Genomic DNA, 18998 nt, shown 5'->3' on the forward strand with positions numbered 1-18998 from the left:
GATATGTCACCCTGGACAACAGCCCCTGCCAGCCAAGTTTCTTATGCAACGGTGTTGGAGCAGGAGCAGTCTATATGAGCAGCGTTAATCTCAGCAGCAGCAGCAACAAAGGCCCACAACCATTCTTCGCTTGCTCAGGAACCGACAGCCTTCCTTGCGTGTATGAAATGGCAGTTTGTGGCAGGCTGCGCCAACCTATTGCCCAGGCTGCAGCTGCCATCTAGATGGCTGCTCTGGCAGGGACACATGGAGTTGGATTATGGGGGGGCATGTGGACTTGGGGCATAACCCTCCCTTCGTTTAAACCCATTAACAAGCAGAGCGGGGGGAGGGAGGATGGAACACAATTGTACTAACCTTCTCTGTTCACCTTGTGATTTGTTAGATTCCTATCTAAGCGCCAATTCCTTCTGTTTGATAGGATCAGAAATGTCAGGGAGAGTGATCTTTGTGCAGCTGAGAATCCAGCACAGCAGCTAATCCCAATTGTGGCAGCCGGGGGTTTGGTGGGGTGGGGTGGGAGTCTCTTCTAGAAAAGGAAGGTGGTAGAAGGGGGGGATAAAATAAATAAATACAATTCCTCCAAGTTTCCCCAATCATTGTGTTGGATTTTGGGAGATGTTATTCCTAGTGACAGACAAGGGCAATTATCTGCTATCCGCCAGCAGTTTTAGCCTAATTTCATTACTGCTCTGCAATTCTTCCTTGGTTGCTAGTCTATCAATGTCTCCCAGAAAGGATTAGGCTGCACTTTCTTCATCTTCAAATGAATTTTAGCTGTCACTCCCTTGATGAATTGAACAGCGAGGGCTGCTAACCCAGGCAGGGAAGCGTGTCTCTGTGGCTGCGGGGGGGGGGGGAGGATCCAGGCGAAACCCGATTAAAATATACCAAAGTGTCAGGAGGGTGGAAGAGGAAGAGAAGCCGGGGGGGGGGCTGTCCTTGGCTAGAGAGGCAGCCCGGCGGAAGCTGCGGGGGGTGGGTGGCAAAGGGCGAGGAAGGGGCAGATCGGCACATTTCTCTCAGCTTTCATTGCACCCCCATCAACTGCATCTATTTATATCTATCTATATCCCAACTTCTTCTCAAATGAGCTCAAGGTGGGATGCATTGTTCTTCCCTTATGCATTTAATTCCCACATCAACCCTGTGAGGTAGGCCAGGCTAAGAGGCTGTGATTGGCCAGAGGTCACACCAAGTGAGCTTCATAGCAGAGCACAGATTTGAACTCTGGTCTCTCAGGTCCTAGTCCGACACTTTAACCACTACACCACCCTGGCTCAAATTAAACAAACTATTTTTAAAATTTGTTATTATTTTTATTAAACTTATTGGTCACTTTAAAAAAAAGGAAACTCAAAGTGACTTACAATAACAATCGGATAACATTCACATTAAAAACAGTAAAACAAAACAGAGGAAAAAATCTAAAGCACATTCCTATTTTTAAAAGGTAGGATTAAAACATCCCACCTACTAAAAGAAACCACAGATAATCAGAAGCCAAAGGCCTGGAAGAGAGGAAATGTTTTTGTCTGGCAGCTAAAAAGATGTAATGAGAGCCGCCATGCGAGTCTCCCTGGGGAGAGCATTCCACAAATGGGGAGCCACAACTGAAAAGGCCCCGTTCCCATGTTGCCACTCTCCGGGCTTCACATGGAGGAGGCACATGGAGAAGGGCCTCTGATTATGATCACAGGGGCTGGTTTACATTTCTGCATCAGTCTGCAGTTTTAAAAAAAGTCCTCACAACAATCCATCAGTATTTTCGTATAAGCTTTCATGGGCCTTTTGCCTACTACACACATTTTGCAAGTAATCTCACCTTACATGACATATTTTTATATGTTTTATTCACTATATTTGCTTGGTGTGCTAAACTTTCCCATAATATTTGAATTTTTTTGGTTGCAGAATTGCATCACAAAATTCATAAAGAGCTGAAGTTCTTTATGGGGTTGATTTTTTAAATTATTTGTTAAACTCAATAACTATACATACCAATAATCTTAATACTTTATACCACCTTCATATTTTCTTCACAGGATTTTCTTTACCGGGTATCAAGATGAAGAGATCATCCAAAAGGTCCACAGAGTGAGGAGCAGGGCATCCTTTGCACAACGTTCATTTTGCGTCTTGTTTTGCAATGTGGACATTAAGCAGGTTTGGCACTGAAATGCAAGGCAATTTTTCTCAAATTCCCAGAGGCAGGTATCCTTGTGACATAATAAAGCACACACAAAAATGACTCTCTCTAAAGCAAGGGTGGATAGGCTGCCATGGCCTCCAGTTCTCAGCCAGCTAGGTCATTGGTCAGCGATGATGGCAGTTGTAGTCTAACACCTGGAGGGCAAGCAGCTGCCCAATGGCCCAGTGAGGCAGCAAACAGAGCGCTGGGTTTGGTGCTGGGAAACCCAAATTCAAATCCCCCTCTGCCAGGAAGATCACAGGCTTGGCAAGATAAGCATGCCTTCTTTCGGCCTTACACTCCTCTGACAATGGTTGTGATGCCATGAAAACAGAAGTGAGTAAGAGCTGCACCATATTTCACCTGCACTTGTGCATCACTGTGAGCCATGGTTTAGCATGAACATGGAGATGCATCGCCACCCTGATTTCAAATACGTTTATCCTGCTTTTAGTCTAAAATCACTCCTTGAGTAGCTTACAAAATGATGGTTCCTGGCGCCTTCAGGATCTTTTAAAATTTATTTTGGCAAACTGCTTTGAGGCTTTTTATAATCAAGTGGTACCGGTATATAAATATGATGAAATAAATAAATATATGGCACAAAAGAAAAAGGAAAAGGAAATTGGCGGGAAGAGGAATCAAACAGCTTTCCTCTGAGCAGTTCTGATAGCATCCATGGAGATTATTCTATTTTATCTTCACAACAAGCCTGTGAGGTAGGCTAGGTGGTGGGGGCCATGATTTACCAAAGGTGAGCTTCAAGGCAGAAAAGGCCTTCTAAACCAGATCCCCACAGTCTAGATTGCACAGTCAACCCAGTACTCCACCCCCGTACTCAGCACCAATCCTACTAAAGACACACATGATTGGTCAGCCACCATTTTAGTCTGAGTAACACCATCTTCCATAGGCTTACTTTCACGGCCTCTCCTACACCAAAATTGTGTGTGTGTGTGTGTGTGTGTGTGTGTGTGTGTGTGTGTGTGTGTGGTGGTGTCACAGAGCAAGCTGGCAGTAAATCACACTGTTCAAAGTTGTTAACTCTTTATTAGCAAAAGCAGGATTTCCACAGACTTGGTGTCAGGCTCAGGGCCGTCTTAAACATACCCAGCGCCGTGGTGCAAAGATCCCTCCGGCACCCCCCATGGCAACTCCGTTTAGCAGATGCAGAGGCTTGGGAGGGAAGCTCAGTTTCCATCCTAAGCCACTGCAGGGATCACTCTCCTCCTGTGGAGGCTTGGGAAGGAAGCTGCACGCACGCCAGCCATATAGTTGGCGGGGTGCAGCTGGCAGGCGTGCAGGGAAAGGAGAGGCTGCCGGCAAAGCTGTGCAGCTCCCCCACTCGCTAGGGCGCCCCTGAGAGGCCGGCACCCTGGCACAACAAACCACTAAGACCAATGGGGAAGACGGCTCTGGTCAGGCCTAACGAACACAGCAGCTTAGCCCTGGGAGGTCTGGCCCCATGAATCACTTGCCAAGACTGAAAGTCCCTGCCTCCCCACAGCCATCTAAGTCTCCTCCTCTCCAGGGCTTTCCCCAAGCCATCAGAGACTAGGTCTTTGTGCAGCCTATCACCGCTCCATCTGTTTCAACCCTCCTCTGGCTCTGGGAAGGGGGCAAGCTTGTCAGCACATCAATGTGGGTAATATAAACCATAATTTAAGTGTCTTTTGCAAGAGCCAATCCAGGGGTGTTGAAGAGTCAAAAGGACGGAGCTGGTCCCAGAGGGATGCAGCCCCCCTCCGCCCCAAGCCGTTTGGAAGGGTCAGTAATTCTCTGGATGGATGCTGCAAGGAGTGCAGGAATCAGCATTCACACTTCAGCAAGGGAAATCCAACCCTAATATCCAGTTTCAAAATCCAGCTGACCTTGTAGAGCAAATACACTTAAGCTCTATTTGATACCTTCACCTGAAACGATGGTTTGTCTTGCTTTCCTAGTATTCTGATTGCTCTTTGAAAGCTGCTCCAGCAAAACTTCCTTTCTTTCCCCAAACTCCCTTTTTCCCCCCAATGCAGCCTCATACCTATTTCCTAATGAGTGCTGCACTGCTTCAGGGAACTAAACAGCAAATCATTTTTTAAAGAATTATTTAAAGAAATCTCCTCATATTCATAATTCATATTTTATTTCAAGACATCTGCTGCTGATTACATTACATTTAACTAAAATTAGATGAAGCTCAGAATGTAATTAAACCCCTGCCAAAATCCGTGGCCCACCAATACCAGCCGAGCTCAGCGGGGGACGTTAGGGGCCTAATATGTAATTAGGAGCTATTTTCTAGCTGTTTTTAAAGTCTGAAAATTAGCTGCCTTTATTAATCACACAGACAAATATAAAGCCAAGCCAACGCTTGCTGAAATTTCTAAGAAGGTTTTTTTTTAATTATACACCACATTGCACCGAGACTCATTTTGAATGTTGATTTGTTGTGCTCTGACATTTTGACAACTAGTTCTCAATTTGTCTGTCGCAGTTAGGCAACAACAAAGCCCGACAGTAATACTTAACTTTCAAAACCTTCACTGTGCCATGAGGTTGGGGGGGGGGGAGAGAAGGATTTCACGCCTTAAATCTTTCAATGAGTGTGTAGCCGTTCACAGTTCTCACTCCCCTCAAGTGGAAAGGATGTGGAAATAGAGCCTAGTGGTAATAAAGATTCACAGAGGACCACTGGCATCCAGCTGCTGTGCTAGCAAAGTGGAACTGTTGTGTGCAAAGGCAGTAGACTAGAATAATCATATAATTGTAGAATTGAAAGGGCACCCAAAGGGTCCTCTAGTCCACCCCCTGAAATGTAGGAATCATGGCTATATGGCCTTCCAACCACAAATGAAGGAGACTCCATCACCTTCCAAAGAGTCCGTTCCACTGCCAAGCAGCTCTTACTGTCAGAAAATCCTTCCTAATATTTAGTTGGAATCTCCTTTCTTGTATAACTGAGAGTGGTAGATGTGGACTAGCTGCCCCTTCATGACAGCTGCCCAGGACATCCTGATGGCAGCTGAATGATGGTGGGTAGATTTTAGCCAGATCCTGCAAAGCAGCTCTTGCATTCCTAGCTCTATCTGCTTCTCTGGCACAGAAACGTCAGTTCTTTTCTCCATGAAATTAGTATGGCACATTAGAGAAGCCAAGTTAAGTCTGTTGGGGCAATTTCAGCAAGGCCTTTGACAAGGTGCCATTCAGTGGATTTGTAACTGTCTTACTGACCGAACCCAAAGGGTGCTCATCAATGGCTCCTCCTCATCCTGGAGAGTAGTGACTAGTGGGGTGCCACAGGGTTCTGTCTTGGGCCCAATCTTATTCAACATCTTTATCAATGACTTGGATGATGGGCTTGAGGGCATCCTGAGCAAGTTTGCAGATGACACCAAATGGGGAGGGGTGGCTAATACCCCAGAGGACAGGATCACACTTCAAAATGAACTTAACAGATTAGACAACTGGGCCAAAGCAAACAAGATTAATTTTAACAGGGAGAAATGTAAGGTACTACACTTGGGCAAAAAAATTGAAAAGCACAAATACAGGATGGGTGACACCTGGCTTGGGAGCAGTACACGTGAAAAGGATCTAGGAGTCTTGGTGGACCACAAACTTGACATGAGTCAACAGTGTGATGCAGCAGCTAAAAAAGCCAATGCAATTCTGGGCTGCATCAATAGGAGTATAGCATCTAGATCAAGGGAAGTAATAGTACCACTGTATTCCGCTCTGGTCAGACCTCACCTGGAGTACTGTGTCCAGTTCTGGGCACCACAGTTCAAGAAGGATACTGACAAGCCTAGAGAAGAGAAGGTTAAGGGGTGATATGATAGCCATGTTCAAATATATAAAAGGATGTCATATAGAAGAGGGTGAAAGGTTGTTTTCTGCTGCTCCAGAGAAGCGGACACGGAGCAATGGATTCAAACTACAAGAAAGAAGATTCCACCTAAACATTAGGAAGAACTTTCTGACAGTAAGAGCTGTTCAACAGTGGAATTAGCTGCCAAGGAGTGTGGTGGAGTCTCCTTTGGAGGTCTTTAAACGGAGGCTTGACAGCCATCTGTCAGGAATGCTTTGATGGTGTTTCCTGCTTGGCAGGGGGTTGGACTGGATGGCCCTTGTGGTCTCTTCCAACTCTATGATTCTATAAAAAGCAACCAAGAGTCTTGTGGCACCTAAAAGACTAACCATGACCAAAATCGGTGAAAGCTGGCGGGCATATTGATAGAGGTGGGCATATGAATAAGTCCTTGGCAAACCGGAGGCTGCCCAGGAACATGTCGTTGCATCCCCTGCATCAGGCAGGCAGGCAGAAGTTTGGCAAGATGACTCCTTCTAAACCAATGAAACGGTCCTGGCTTCCGCTCCAAAGCACTCAAGCAGAGGCTCCTACTTGTAAGTAAGAGAGAATTCTTTACTCAGGCCCATAATGATACAGGCACAAGGCTCAGGAGTCCTCGTCCAGGGGTTCAGGAGCAGGGCAAGAAGTCCAGAACAGAAAGGAAGCAATGAAGCTGTCCCAACAACTTTTTACGTCCCACCTGCCAAGTTTTTAAAGACAAGGCTTAGCATGCTCACTTTGGTGGCCCTCACTGTGGGAGGGAGTTCCGTAGTTTAACTATGTGCTGCTTGGAGAAGGACTTTCTTTTCTCTGTCCTAAATCTTCCAATGTTCAGCTTCATTGGATGTCCACAAGTTCAACCATTTTGAGAGAATCACTTTACTCTAGCCATAAACTTCTCTCATGTATAAGCACTGGAATTTTTTGTGGAATTTAAGGAAATAAATTTTTTAAAAAATAAAATAATAAATCTTCTGTTATGTCTCCTGTTCCTTGCCTTTTCTCTAAACTAAAAAGTCCCAAATGCTATTTCCTCATAGGGGAGTCGCTCCACCCTCTTAATCATTTTGGATGCCCCTTTCTGAACCTTTTCCAACTACAGTATCCTCCCTGAGGTGAGGTGACCAGAACTGCACACAGTAGTCCAAATGCTACCGTTCTGGGATGGTGCTGCCAGGGAGGGAGGTGGTGTGACTAGAGCCGTTGAAGAGAAGGAGTTCAGGAGAACGCTCCTTGGTTGCTGAGGGTGATTAATGGCAAGAGGAATTGTGACCTTCCATTTTCAAGGGATTGCAGTCGGGAGAGTTGAGAGATCCCGTGTCTGCTTTTCCTCAGCCTTGCCGCTCGCTTGCAGTCATGTCCAGCGGCACTGCTCTCTCGGGTGCCCCTCCATCCTTGGCACAGCTCCGTCTCTCCTGCCATCCTGTGAACTGCCCTCTCACCTCAATCTACCATGTAGGACCCAGAGCAGGGACAGGGGGCAGAGCTGCCATGCCAAAGCAGGTCGAGATTGGCCACGGACTTGATCAAACGGGGCCATCCTCGCAGGTGTGTGCGTAGCATTATACCCTATAATATACCCATCACCCATTCCCATCACCCCCACCCCCCACCCTCTGTATATACATAAGGGTTTGGTGGATTCTGTTTCAGTGTATCTGATGAAGTGTGCATGCACAAGAAAGCTTATACCAAAATAAAAACTTAGTTGGTCTTTTAAGGTGCTACTGAAGGAATTTTTTTATTTTACCCTATAACAGCGTGAGTTTGTTGGGGAGAGAAATGGCCAGTCTCCGGTCCTCACAGGGAAACCGAGGCACCTACATGCAAAACCCACAAGTAGGACCTGAGCGCCAGAGCTCTCTTCCCTCCTGAGGTTTCCAGCAACTGGTATAAGTTTAGTTTGTTAGCTCTGAAAACCAGAAAGAACATCCTGAATAAATGCTGTAGGAGTTATTTTTGCTGGAAGAGAGAGGCTGCATCCACAGAGCCATTTTCCCGATGTTTTCCTTTCAATTTCCAAATTGGATTTGAGCTTTTGCACAACATAAAAGTCACTTTCAGAAATATAGTGGAATGTAACACAAGTTTAGCACTCATTTCCATGTTATTATTTGCAAACAATTTGGGGGGCACAGCAAACAACACAGAAACAAGCCTTAAACCTGAGGAACAATTGGAGGGGGAGGGGATTCATTTGGAGTGGGGGCTTCAGTATGGTGACTTGATTTCCCCCAACTACATATATTAGAATTTCAAACAGTTTTCAAACTCTTTCTCCCTCCTTCTCTTCTCTCCCCCACAAGGATGTGTGTGTGTGTGTGTGTGCGCGCGCAGACACACATCTCCCTGAAGGGATAGGGAGCCCAAGGCCCAACACACCCACCCTCCCTCCCTCCCCACTCCACCCACGTGGTCCCGGTTGCCCCCCCCATCTTGCCACCGCGTTTCATCTCTGCGCTCTGACATTTTCTATCACTGACCCTTTTTCTCTCCTCTCTTATCTCAAATAATGTCACTGCCTCTTTAGAATCTATTCATCAGAGCAGAAAGAAGCTACTGCAGACATTGATTATATATATATATATATATATATATATATATATATATATATATATATATATATATATATCTCCACCCCCCCATCTGTGCCTTGGGCAGCAGAGGGCGGGGGAGCAAGCGCCCTCACAGTCGCCACTGATGCCTTCTTATCTCAAATCCCCCATCTCTGCTTGCACCTGCCATTTCCATAGGAAAGCCAAAGAAGGGTTTTTTATTTATTTTAAACTTCCTATCAAGGTTAGGCAGGAAAACAGCATGGCAGGTGCAGGGTTGCAAAGAACACCAGAATCAGCTCATCTCTCCCAGTTCGGTCGGTGTGCAATGAGATATTGCACTGTTTTCCTGTCAGCCATCAAACAAAGATGAACCTGGGACCTTCTGCACACACACACACACACACACACACACACACACGTGTAATCTTTTTATATATAAAAATGTTAAAACGGCGGAATTGTGGGCTCCACTTTTCTCCGAAACCACTTAACCGATTGTCCTGAAATTTGGACACAAGAGTCCATGCCACTACCCGAGTGTTTGTATAACCTCAGATTGCTCACATCTCATACCTACACAGGTAAAAACCTGTTTTTACACAAACAAAAATAGTGCCCTCCAGTGGCATAATCCCCACACCTCCTCCACCTCCTCCCTCCCCATGGAGACTAGCCCACCCCCCACAGACCCCGCCTCCACCATCCATCCGCCAACCCTCTGGGTAGGCCAGGCCCACATTATTGGACACACCCGACACTAGCGCGGTCGCCTCCTTGGGAACAAGACCATTCCCTCACACACTGCTACACCCACCTCCTCGGGAGCAAGGCCTCTCCCTCACACGCTGCCACACCACCCGACAACCCCGACGCCAGCCAGCCCCCCTCTTCGGGAGCAAGGCCGACAGCCCTGACACCACCAAGGTCGCCTCCTCGGGAACAAGGCCTCTCCCTCACATGCTACCTCACCGCCCAACAGACCCCAACAGCAGCACCTCCTCCTCCTCCTCCTCGGGAACAATCCCTCTCCCTCAGACCCTTCCACACCGCCCAACAACCCCGACCTCAACATGTCTGCCTCCTCGGGAGGAAACCCACTTCCTCTGACGGTCACCACCCGACAGGCCCCGACACCACCACGGTCGCCTCTTCCCCAGGAACACCGTTCCCACAGACACTTCCGCACCGACCCAACCGCCACACCCCGAAAAACCCACAGCCGTCTCTAAGGGAGCCAGGCTGGTCTGGGAAACATTTCTACCTTCCCGAGACCCAGCCCACCCCGGGAGACACTACCATCAACACAACTACAACTCTTCCACTCCACGCAGGACTATCAACCTAAGACACAACATCTCTTCCCCCACCTACATAACTTTACAACTTTACTAAATAACCACTAACCCCCCCCCACCTTAAAAACCCACCTAGGGACCCATGGCTACCTACGTTTCACACCCGCCCTCTAAAACTTTACTCCATCCAACGTCTCCCCACTAATCCCCCACCTTACCCCACTAACCTTCAAACCCCACCCACACACCAATAATTCCCACCTCGGGATCCCTAACCACCTCCATTTTACTCCCGCCCCCCCTCCTACCTCGCCAGATCCATAGCTGCCTGGGGAAGAGGGAGGGAGGCAGGCCAGGCCTCGCCACACCTCACCACCCACCTCCCGCAGCTGCAGCCAATGCCGCCGCTGCCAACGGCAGGAGAGGCAGGCCAGGCCCCGCAGCCGGTGGTGTCCCCGCCGCCGTTGTGGGGAGAGGTGGCCCGGACCCTGAAGTCACCACCGCCTCCGCCACAGGCAGGCCGGGCCCCGCCGACACCGCCGCCGACACCGCAACAGCCAGCCAGGCCGGGAGACCACCAGACATGCTGGGAGGCAGGCCGGTCCTCAAAACCAGCGTTTCTCAACCGCTGTTCCGCGGCACACTAGTGTGCCGCGAGACGCTGGCTGGTGTGCCGCGACGTGCGGCGACGAGAAGGGTGATTTGCATTGTCATGTGCCTGGCGGCCGCCAATAAACAACACTGACCCGCCGGAAAGGAAGCCGGCCGGGTCACGACGCGGGGCGAGCGCCCGTGTCGTGACCCGGCCGGCTTCCTTTCCGGTGGGTTAGTGTCGATTATTGGCGGCCGCCAGGCACGTGACAATGCAAATCGCCCTTCTCGTCGCCGCACGTCGCGGCAAAATTTAGACAAACTAAACTAAAATTTAGACAAACTTAAAAAAGCTGGCTGGATGAGCTCAACCTGAAACTTGCTGAGCAAAGGATTGTGCTGGCAGAGAAATCAGCGGCTTGTGAAGCCTTATTACAGGAGATTGCAACCAACACAGCAATTGGCAAGTGTTTCTTACAGTCATAATTATATAGTCAATATAGGGCGGCACAGAGTTAAATTTTTTAACTTTTTTAATGGTGGTGTGCCTCGTGGTTTTTTCCATGGAACAAGTGTGCCTTGGCCCAAAAAAGGTTGAGAAACACTGCTCAAAACAACCCTGCAAGGTTGAGAGGCAGTCCCAGGCCCCATGCAACAACAACAACAACAATAATAACAATAACAACAACTTATTTACCTATCTATACCCACAGATCTTAGGGTGGTTCACAGGATGAAATCAGAATATAAAACCATAAAGTACAAAATAAAAATAAAAGCAACCACCCATAAACACCACTCCAACACAATTTAAAAGGGAATAGGATGTCACCCAAAGGTCACCCAGTGAGCTTCATGGCCAAGTAGGGATTTGAACCCTGGTCTCCCAGGTCCTAGTCCAACACTCTAACCATTACGCCAACAGAAAGACTTTCTTTTCTCTGTCCTGGATCTCCCAACCTTCCGATTCATGGGATGTCCAAGAGTTCTGGTGAGAGGGAGAACGGGGGCTGCTGTTCCCACTGCACTGCCAGTTCAAGGTCTTTCTGCTCCAAAGGGCTCCGCACAATCCAGCCCCAAAGCCAGACACGCTCTTTGCCTTCCAAAAGATCTTAACCTTTGTTGGTGCCTCTCAACCAGGCACCCTCCTCCTCCTCCTCCCAGAGCTGCTCCGGTCATTAAGAGGCAATGTGGAAGATCATTCGTCTTCTCTCCGTGATGCTCATAATGTGAAAAATGAAGTTTAAGAAAAATTAGCCAAATTACCAGTCCAATCCTTCAGTGGAAATCGGTGGCTCCATTAATGCACATCTATAAAAACAGGGCCTGGAAGCCAAGAAAGGCCCAGGAACGGGAGCTGTGGCGAAGGGCGATACCCCTCCTGCCTTCCTTGCCTCTGTGCCATCACAATCCAGAGGGGTTTTTTTTTGCACCAAGGATGGGCGGGGGAAGAGGGGCAGTCCAGAGAACGACAGCGCCAATCTGAGAGGGCATCCTGCAATTCCACACCAGCACAGAATTCTATGCATGCACGTAGTTAAACTGTGGAACTCCCTTCCACAAGAGGCAGTGACGAGCACCTACTTCGGTGGCTTTAAAAGTGGATCCAACCAGTTCACAGAAGCTATTGGTGGCTCCTAGCCAAGATGGAGGCCATGCTCAACAACTCTCAGTGCCTTGAAGAAACTACAGCTCCCAGAATGCTTTTGGGGGACACCATGGCTTCTTAAAGGGGCACCATGGCACTTTCAATGTGCTACTGGAACAAGGACTCCTCTTGGTGCCTTCTTTGTGTGTGGTGGTGGTGTGCTCATAGGGGGCAGATCCACACCACACATCCAACACACATTTAAATCACCTGACTTCACCCAAAGAGCTGTAGTTTCACCCAGCAATGCTACAGTTCCCGAGACTCTCTGCAAATCACAATTCCCAGGATTCTTTGGGGGCAAGACATGTGTTGTAAATATACATGTATGCTTTAAATCTGTAGTGTGGATATGTTGTTTCGAAAGCAGAATTGTAGTGCTTTTAGAGTATGGTGCAGAGACAGCCCCAAACTTATCTGCTCCCTTGGGGTCTCAACGGGAGAGGTCCTCTTTCCTCTTTAAATCTTTTTAGATGAGCCCTTCTGCATGCCACCCCCCTCTCCCACCCCCCTTCTGTGCAAAGCAGGAAGCCCCCACCTGGGCCGCCAGGAGTGCATGAAGCAGAGCTAATTGGGCAAGAGGCAGAAGAAAGTGCCCCATAATTACAAGAAGAGAAGTGGCAGCGAAAGGTAATTTATCTGCCATGTTTGGGCTGAGCATTAGCAGGAAAAGCTCCTCCCAGGCCTGTTTGCGGCTTCTCTGCAAAGGGGCAGATGAAATCCATGCAGCTGACAATGGATGTAGGCAAAATCTACACCCACAGAGGATGGGTCCAGGGGTAGATGCTCCATTCTCCAAGTGGGCTGCCCCTTTCGGGAAGGTTACGAAAGAAAAGTGAAGGCAGGGGTCTGTCTCTTTGGCTTCTTATTCTGCAAAATGCTGCGTGCTTTAATGGACAGCGGCAGCTTCCACTGCTGCCTGGACCAATGAGGGACAACACGTCATTGTCTGAACGAGGCTGCTGAAGCGTAAGAACAGGCACCCCCAAACTTCGGCCCTCCAGATGTTTTGGACTACAATTCCCATCTTCCCCGACCACTGGTCCTGTTAGCTAGGGATCATGGGAGCTGTAGGCCAAAACATCTGGAGGGCTGCAGTTTGGGGATGCCTGTATAAGAACATCCAAAGAGCCTGCTGGATCAGGCCCATGAGGGCCCATCTAGTGGACGAACCTGTTCTTTCAGTGGCCCATGGGAAACCCCTGAGCATGACACGAGTGCAAGAGCAGCCTCACCTCCTGCACACTCTAAAGGTAGAGGGACCCCTGACCATTAGGTCCAGTCGCAGACGACTCTGGGGTTGCGGTGCTCATCTCGCTTTACTGGCCGAGGGAGCCGACATACAGCTTCCAGGTCATGTGGCCAGCATGACAAAGCCACTTCTGGCAAACCAGAGCATGGAAACGCCGTTTACCTTCCCGCTGGAGCGGTACCTATTTATCTACTTGCACTTCACGCTTTCAAACTGCTAGGTTGGCAGGAGCAGGGACCGAGCAATGGGAGCTCACCCTGTCACGGGGATTCGAACTGCCGACCTTCTGATCGGCAAGCCCTAGGCTCAGTGGTTTAACCCACGGGGCCACCCGCATCCTCCTGCACACTCTAGAAGCCCTTTTAATACACAAATTCACCTTTCCTTCACCTTCTCTCCTCACTCTGTCAAAATTGATACTGCAAGTTCCATGGGGCAGGGGCCTGCCTACATTGCTTAACCGGAGAGTCAGCATGGTGTAAGGGTCAGTGTGTCAGCCTGGGAGACCAGGCTTCAAAATCCCACTCAGTGACGAAGCTCACTGGTGACCTTGGGCTGCTCATTGCCTCTCTGTCAAACCTACCTCATAGGGTTGTTGTGGGGGTTAAATGGGGAGGGGGGATAACCATGCCCACCACCTTGAGCTCCTTGGAGAAAAGATAGGACAGAAATACAATAAATTATGTAAGCTATTATGTAAAGCACCATGTACATTGATAGCAGTATTTGAAAGCAAACTGTTTTTTTTATAGAACAGGTAATGTCAGATTCTAGCTACAAGGGAAGAAATAGGTTGCTGACTTCTGTCACCCCCACCATTTGCAAGAGTGCCCACGTCAGGGCAAAAAGGTGGACAGGAATTTCTCAGCCTCTTGAAGATTTCAGTGGACTTCTTCTGAAAGGTGGGTCCCTGCTGCCCTCTGGTGTCCAGCAAGGGTCCAGCATCAGGGGCAGACCAAGGCATCTGACCTGACACAGGTTTCCCTGTTTCCCAGTTGTCAGTGTTTATATGTACTACATTTTTAAAGCTTTGCCTTGAGACAGTCTTTAAACCTCTTTTGTTGACCACCAGCATTACGCTTTCCATTTTAAAGTTCGGAATAGAGTAGTTGCATTGGGAGACGATCATCAGGCATCCGCACAACATGACCAGCCCACATTTTACCAGCTTCCTCTCAATAATATCATGAGGGACTTTGTCAAAAGCCTTACTGAAATCAAGATACACTACTTCCACAGCATCCCCCTGATCCACCAAGCTTGTAAGTGCATCAAAAAAATAAAAATAAATGAGATTCATCTGGCATTACTTGTTTTTTTGAGAAACTCATACTCAAATTACCTATCCTATTCTCAGTACTCACAGACCAACTGTATCTGTTCTAGGACTTTTCTTGGTATCGATGTCAAGCAGTTCCCTGGGTCTTCTCCTCCCTTTTTGAAGATGGCGGCAACATTTGCCTGCCTCCCATCTGCAAAAACCTCACTTGTTATCCAAGAATTATCAAAGATTATTGGCAGAGGCTTTGGGATTACATCTACAAGCTCCCTTAGTCCTTCATCAACTCATCAGGCCCTGGAGATTTGAATTCATTTCAAGTAGTTAGGTGTTCCCTGACCAGCTCTCTTCCTATCTTGGGCTGCAGCTCCTTCCTTACATCAATTATTCTCTTCTCAACAGGTTGGGCATTGCTCTCCTTTTCGGTGAAGACAGAGGCAAAGTAGGTGTTGAGCAGTTCCACCTTCTCTGTCACCCAATAGCAGGGGTCACCAAACTAAGGCCTGGGGGCCGGATGCGGCCCAATTGCCTTCTAAATCCGGCCTGCGGACGGTCTGGGAATCAGCATGTTTTTACACGAGTAGCATGTGTCCTTTTATTTAAAATGCATCTTTGGGTTATTTGTGGGGCATAGGAATTCGTTCATATTTTTCTCCAAAAATATAGTCCGACCGACCACAAGGTCTGACGGATAGTGGACTGGCCCCCTGCTGAAAAAGTTTGCTGACCCCTGCTCAATAGCATATCTCAGTCTTCTCCACGAAGAGGTCCTACCACTTGTTTGATCGTCTTGCTTTGAACACAGGTTAAAAATAAGTTTATTGGCTCTCTTGCAAGGCTGTGCTCATTCTGAGCTCTAGCCACCTGACATTCATCCTGCAACTGTTGGCTATTTGTGTATACTCCTCCTTTGTGATTTTCCACAATCTCAGCTCATCTGTAAGCTCCTTAGGCAGCCACACCGGTTTCCTTAAATGCCTCCCACTTTTCTTTCTCGTTGGAATTGTTTGCAGTTGGGCACCCAATATTTCTCCTTTTAGGAACTCCCATCTATCTTGGACTCCCTTCTGAGTATTTCTGACCATGGGATCTCATCCCATAGCTCCTTATGTTTTTTGAAATTGGCCTTCTTAAAGTCTGGAGTGAGTGCCTGTCTGACTACACTCGGGTTTCCCTTGCCTCTGTATCCTGAAACCCAGGAGGACATGACCACTTCCTCCCAAGCTTCCCAGGACTTCCACTCCATGGATCAGTTCCTCTCTGTGGGTGAGGACCGGGTGCAAGACTTCTTCCATCTTCTGGGAAGTGAGTGTAACTTGTCATAGACCCTTCTCTTTATTTGGGCAAAAAGCTATGGGGCAGCAGGGCAGAGCCCACCTGCTGCAGATCCCTGTCTGGATGGTGCTTGTTTTCTCTCCAATGGTTTTTGCTGGGCAGGTTATCCCCCCCCCCCAAAAAAATACAAACAACCCACAAACTAACAAAACAGTCACCATTTCAAATTACAAAGGACAGCTCTGCAGTGTTTTATTTTTCATTCTCCACTGCAGGAACATACCAGAATCAAAACTGCCTCTTCAAAGTGTGCCCTCAACTTGCAGAGTCCCCCCTCCCTTCAAAAAGAATCATATATGAGTTGATTAATGTACTCATTAAAGGGGGGGCAACCCCTTCAGGTGTCACTGGAATCAATTTCCCATCATCCTCTGCAGCATGCATGGCCAATGGACGGGGATGTTAATGGGAGTTGTAGTTCAGCAATATCTGGAAAAAACCCACCACAGGCTCCCCAGATCAAATCTTGCAGCCCCGGTGAGTGTTCACACACACACACACACACACGCCCACAGACAACTGGCATTTTGCATGGAGGCTACATTTCTGGGATGGCGGATATTTGTGCGCCAAGCAGGTCTTATCCTCCAAGCAGGCCTTTAAAGCTCTCTGCCTTGCTCACTAGACACTGGGAAGGTCTTGTGTGGTCTCGGATGGTACCATGAAATCTCACAAGAGCCTCCCAGAGCAAGGCAGAGAACTTAAAATCTATTTTTGGGCCAGGAAAACCCTGCGCAAAAAGAACTTTTAACCTCTCTGTCTTCCGTGACTTTAATTGCTGCAATTTCAACTGGCCAGCCTTCAACCACGTAAAGTTGAAATCGCACATGGTGAACGTGTGCAAGTTGCAATTTACAGGTGAAACTCGGAAAATTAGAATATCGTCGAAAAGTGCATTTATTTTAGTAATGCACTTATTATTTTTCTTTTAATTTTTACAAATACTTTCTTCTGGAAATTCCACAGTAATGAAACAAATAGTTACAATAATACAAAAATAAACAAAAATAAACATCGCCATTACATTTCATTAATTGCATTCCATTTATAATTGACCCGCCTAACGACAAATAATTACCATTACAACAAATAAAGGCTTGACATATCTTGCTTTGCATGTCATGCATCTATCTCATATACAGTCATACCTCGGTTTAAGTACGCCTCGGTTTGCGTACTTTCAGTTTAAGTACTCCGTGGACCTGTCTGGAACGGATTAATCCACTTTCCATTACTTTCAATGGGAAAGTTTGCTTCAAGTTAAGTACAGACTTCCGGAACCAATTGTGTTTGTAAACAGAGGTACCACTGTATTGGTTTCACCTTTTAAGTTGCATTACTGAAATAAATGCACTTTTCGACAATATTCTAATTTTCCGAGTTTCACCTGTACCTCTCTCTGTGTGTGTACACATCATTAGGAAGCAATACATAACCAACGGACTAAGAAGGTCACTTCCCCCCACCCCAATTCCATTTCAAACTGCCGGACATTTTGTTAGGAACAAGGGCTCCTCCTCCCCACCCCACCCCACCCATCAAACTTCTGTGCCTAGGACCAAGGTGGGACCACCTGTGGGTCTCCTCGAGGCCTTGCTGGACTCCCCACTCTCAGCATTCCGGAGCGTGCAGGGTCCTGAGACCAGGCGATCAGATCTCCCAATGCCAAGTGAGGCTGGGAAATGGAGCCAAAGTCTGGAAACGTGACGGGAAATGATGAAACCAAAGGAAGACGGAAGTGGTGCCAACAAGTCCGGGGGAGAGAAGGTTGATTCCTTTTGGTCCCACAAGGCATTCACGGTTGGGCCCCCAATTCCTGCTTCCTCAGAAGATCTACAAAGCTGCGATTTGGGGCGAGTGGAGCTTAACCCTTCGTCTGCCAACTGAGGTCCCAGGGCATTTTGGGGGGCGGGGGAACAGCTAGGAAGGGGGCTGCGGGGGGGGAGTGACGGATGGAACCGGATTAAGTCACCTCCCAAAAGTTGTCATTTGTTCCTTGCCAAAAGACAAAACCAAAAGAAAACTTGCTTTACAAACAAGTGCTTCCCCAACTCCACATATCCCCGTGAGCAAAGCAGCCGTGCCCTGGCAAGGTATCAACAGGGTGGAAAAGGAGGACAGAAGAGAGTCAAGCAGAAGACAGCCAGCACCCAGCACCCTCAGCACCCAGTGACAGCCCTTCCAAGCTGCGTAACCAGGCCCAGCAAAGCAACTCGTGGGGACCCCACCGCCTCCAGCAAATGGGCCCTGTCGGCATCCTTGCACTGCATTCTCCATGGTCCAAGAAAACCCATCCAAAATCTCCAGGGGTCCCACAATTTTGAGCGAGGTCTCTGCGGTCAAATCTGAGCAACGGCCAAGGGCGATGGAACTCGCAGGACCAGGACCCAATTCTCAGCAGGAAGAGAAGCCTCTGCCACCACTTTTAAACCCTGCTAAGAGCCGCTTGCACTTCTGCTTTCAGGGAGGGGGGCGAGTGCACACACACCCCCGGGGCCCCAATGTCCGTCTCCCAGCACTTGAATCCACAGGCATCAAGGTCTCGGGTGGCGGCTGCCACTACTGCAGAAGAAGTGTCTGCCGAGAAAAGGCACAGAATCAGGCGTTATGGCTGGGCTGGAGACACAAAACCAGAGAACTGTAGAGCTGGGAGGAGCTCTGGTGCGGTAGGCCAGTGTTGTCGACTCTGACTGGCAGCAGCTCTCCAGAGCCCCACCAGTAAAAGGTCAGGGCAAGAGATGGCTGCTAGTGGACTTTGGAGCAAAGCAGAACTTCCACCACTCAGCACAGGAGTCCTTATTAAAAGACTTGCTTTCTTTGTTTATCTCACTCTGGAAAGCGCTATGCACATCAAGGATACCAGTGCTGTAAAGTAGGCCAGTGTGATTATCCCCATGTAACAGATGAGAAAACAGCAGGAGGGACATCCCTAAGGGCTGCCTCGTTACTCCACAACCGAGGTCAGAGTTGAAGGGCAAGACACTCAGGCTTATGCACTCCCCAGGTGAAAG

The 18998-nt window shown here is 48.2% G+C and overlaps 1 protein-coding gene across 4 annotated transcripts in view; it reads right to left on the bottom strand.

Annotated features, from left to right (window-relative positions):
* Window positions 1-1364: 1364 nt before the first annotated feature.
* Window positions 1365-18998, bottom strand: part of MVK (mevalonate kinase) — a 28913-nt gene continuing 11279 nt past the window's right edge. For 2 of the 4 annotated variants that reach the window (XM_035135755.2, XM_035135754.2), the window contains exon 10: window positions 12649-18564. In XM_035135755.2, coding sequence (XP_034991646.2) covers window positions 18413-18564 — 152 coding nt within the window. In that variant the 3' untranslated portion in view covers window positions 12649-18412. Of the gene's footprint in view, window positions 2175-12648; window positions 18565-18998 lie in introns of those variants that run through there. The other 2 variants (XM_035135752.2, XM_035135751.2) reach the window with 2 other exon arrangements.

The sequence above is a fragment of the Zootoca vivipara genome, chromosome 13 (assembly GCF_963506605.1).
Source record: "Zootoca vivipara chromosome 13, rZooViv1.1, whole genome shotgun sequence".
NCBI lineage: Eukaryota > Metazoa > Chordata > Lepidosauria > Squamata > Lacertidae > Zootoca > Zootoca vivipara.